This window comes from Jaculus jaculus, chromosome 3 (genome assembly GCF_020740685.1).
Source record: "Jaculus jaculus isolate mJacJac1 chromosome 3, mJacJac1.mat.Y.cur, whole genome shotgun sequence".
Lineage (NCBI taxonomy): Eukaryota > Metazoa > Chordata > Mammalia > Rodentia > Dipodidae > Jaculus > Jaculus jaculus.
The window spans coordinates 154534047-154537591 of NC_059104.1; the positions used below are offsets into that span (position 1 = coordinate 154534047).

A 3545-nucleotide genomic window follows, 5' to 3' on the forward strand; every position below is an offset into this window, starting at 1 on the left:
AGAGGCAAATAAAGAATGAGACATAAGAGTTGAAGAAGGAGAGAAGAAAGGGGAGAAAGAGGACTTTAAATAAATGCAGAAGTATTTAATGTAGTTTTATGAGAGATTCCTACTGAAATATATATATATATATATATATATATATATATATATATATATATATATATATATATAAGAGTACCTATATATTTTGATCGTTTTTATTTGTTTGTTGGCTTAAGTCTCTTCACAGTGAAAGGAAGAATTCAAAATGCCCAATGTCACTGCAGTGACTGGATTCTTCCTCCTGGGGTTCTCTGATAATCAGGACCTGCAGACTGTATGTGGTGTGCTCTTCCTGGTGATGTACCTGGCCGCTCTAATGAACAACCTTCTCATTATGACTCTCATCACTGTGGATCTTCAGCTCCAAACACCCATGTACTTCTTCCTGAAGAATTTGTCCCTGATTGATGCCTTACTTTTGTCTGTCCCAATCCCAAATTTCATCATCAATAGCCTAGGTCACAACAATTCCATTTCCACTCTGGGATGTGCCTGCCAGATTCTTCTAATGACTTCCTTCTCAGCAGGAGAGGTATTTGTCCTCACTGCCATGTCCTATGACCGCTATGTAGCCATCTGCTGTCCCCTGCACTATGAGGCCATCATGAGTGATGGTGTCTGCGTGCTGATGGCAGGAGTTTCCTGGGCCACTGGGGGGCTTACTGGAGCGTTGCACACAGCTGGGACATTTTCCATGCCTTTCTGTGGCTCGAATGTGATCCCACAGTTTTTCTGTGATGTTCCTTCATTACTAGGGATTTCATGTTCTGACACATTAGTGGTAGTTTATGTATCTTTTGGAATGGGTATGTTTCTAGGAATTTCTTGTTTCATCTGTGTCATGATCTCTTATTTTTACATTTTCTCCACTGTCCTGAAGATTCCTACCACTAAAGGTCAGTCAAAAGCATTTTCCACCTGCTTCCCCCATCTCATTGTTTTCACCATTTTCATGATAACTGCTTGTTTTGTTTATCTTAAGTCACCTTCAGATGAACCTTCAGTTATGGACAAGGTGTTTTCTGTGATATATACTGTGCTTCCTCCATCCCTCAACCCTGTGATCTACAGCCTGAGGAACACTGATATGAAATGTGCTCTCAGGAGGTGGCTGCAAAGGCTCTTGTGAACAGACTCCCTTCGTGCAGCACTTTGATGAGTCAGTCTGTGACTTAGTGTCTCACAGGTTATATGGTGGAAACACGGAAATTACAGGGTTGCTAAGAAAGAAGGCCTGAGGTTGCCTAGGCAGCCTATAGCCAAGCCCCTTCCTTCCCAAAGACAGGAGGCAGGCCAGTCCTGCCTGCTGAAGATAGGAAGGGCATAATTGCCATGTTCTCAGTTTTTTAAACTTCCTTTTGTACATCTCTCCCCATGCCTTGTGCCAACTACTGCTGCTAGCTCTCTCATATCTGCTTCTGGAATGCTTGCTTGCTTCTTTTTACCACTGAAACTGTAAATTGAAAGTGCAGGCCTTGGCCAGCCAGAGTGTCTCAGCAGCTACTCTTGATTCGGTACTCTTTTCCACCCAATTTCATGTTAGGCCAGCTTCTGGAGGTATGTGTCCTGCATCAGCTATGAGGCAGTTCCTTAAATTTTAACTTTCGGAACACAGGGAGTTGATTTTGATACTTTCCCGAGGAAGTAAGCACTCAATACCATCCATCATATTTTCTAATGTGAGGTAGTTAAATTGACTGAAGAGTAACACAGGCCTCTGCTGGGCACCCAGCCTGGTTCCCTCCCCACTTCCCAGTGGATATGGTCTGGGCACGCCCAGTGCAGTGTAGCTCTGGGCCCTGGGAATGCTGGACAGAGAGGACAGTAGGTGCAGAGCAGCCCAGTGAGGCCGTGGGTGCCAAGAACAATCTTGGCAGTGAAGAGATGGCTGACAATGTCAAAACCTTTCTCTAGTGCCTTGGCATCGAATTAAAGACTCCATCTGGGGCATTTACACCATCACAAAGCTGGATGCCAGAATCCAGCAAAACAGAGAAGAGCAGTGCTGAAGGACAAGTAGTGTCCTGCATAGAGGACAGTCCAGAGGATAGAAAGCTCGAGAGAGAGCCACCATTTGTTAGCAGAATTTTCTACTGTTGTGCTTGGAATGGTGGAGTGCTCTGTTTTGATCTCCTCTTGTTTGACCAAGTCTTTATTAGGTAGCTTCTCTCAGGAATGGCCCAGCTCCATGTAGCTGTCTGGTCCTGGCTGGAATTCTTCCTCACATCAGTTTCAGGGCTTGAGGTATCAGGATGAAGCCTCATCCATTCCCCAGTCAGCAAAATAATTGCTGATAGTCTCTTCAACCTTCTGCTGCATGCTCTTCTCCTTGTCCAGGGGATGTCTGTGATGCTCTTTCCTATCCATCTCGGTCGGCTGGTTAGTCTGCTGCATGGCACTTCTTTGAGTGTCATTGGATCAATAAAAGAATTGCAAGGTACGAGCCATTGTCAAAGATATAAAGTAATCTTGTCTCTTGTAACTCAGGTTTTTCTCTGTTTTGCTATATTGAAAAACATTAAAAGAAAAGAAAAAGCTTGAAGAGATGGGGCAGGATAGACCTCACAGCCATATTAGCTGGGTTCTGAGGAATATTTATTTTTCTTTCTCTTGAAAGGGAAAAGACTTTTTTTTTTTTTTTTTTTTTTCCACTGATACATGTAGAATTCCCTAGCCATGGGAGATTTCAGTTCTGGACTAGTGCTGCTGAGTATAGAATGCTTGGAGAATATAAACTTTTGAACTATGGAAGATGAAAATTTACTGTTGGCTACTGCTGAGTCTAATTAGCATGTCAAAGGGAGACCATTTAGGCTTTGTAAATAGGAACCTAATGGGTAGACTTACAATACCTATTGACCTGGGATTTAAAGGTCTAAGTAGAGGGTGGTAGGGCTGTCAAAAACATGTAGAATTTTAAAATATGAAATATCACAATTAAATGTGTGCTAGTTTCCCATGAAAAGAGTAATACATATTTATGACACATTTGCTCTTCTCCTTCAAACCTTCTCTGTTTTAGGGTTATATCATTCCTAAAAGATTCAACATTTTTCATAGTAATATTTCATAACTGGTCATTTGCTAATTCATTTTCTCTATTTCATTCATGAATATGTGAGATGTCACACATAATCACGTGTGTTTGTGACAAATCCCAATCTGGTTGCATTTGGCAGGGAGAGCTGTGCTGGAGGTGGAGTGTCACCTTAACCCAGCCTTGGGTTGTTGTAGCCAAGCCACAGGTATCCACAGATTCACTCACTCTCTTGTTGCTTTCTTCAAACTGCTGTGGCAAGATGTGATGACCACCCTGTGCCTTGTTATTCTTTTCTGCAATGATAAAAATTCTCCTCCTCAAGTCTGTAAGTGAAAATAAACCCTTTCCTTGAATATGCTGCTTTTTGTTAGTTTTTTTTTTTTTTGTCAAAACAACAAGAAGGAAACTGCTACAAGAAAGCAAACAAATAATTGAGATGATTTGCTAGGCACTGTATCTT

The 3545-nt window shown here is 41.9% G+C and overlaps 1 protein-coding gene across 1 annotated transcript; it reads left to right on the plus strand.

The window, feature by feature from the left end:
* The first annotated feature begins 250 nt into the window (after positions 1-250).
* On the plus strand, positions 251-1174 carry LOC123459483 (olfactory receptor 14A2-like). Its single transcript, XM_045146116.1, has one exon. It carries the CDS (start codon positions 251-253, stop codon positions 1172-1174), a length of 924 nt encoding a protein of 307 aa, XP_045002051.1.
* Positions 1175-3545: the final 2371 nt, after the last annotated feature.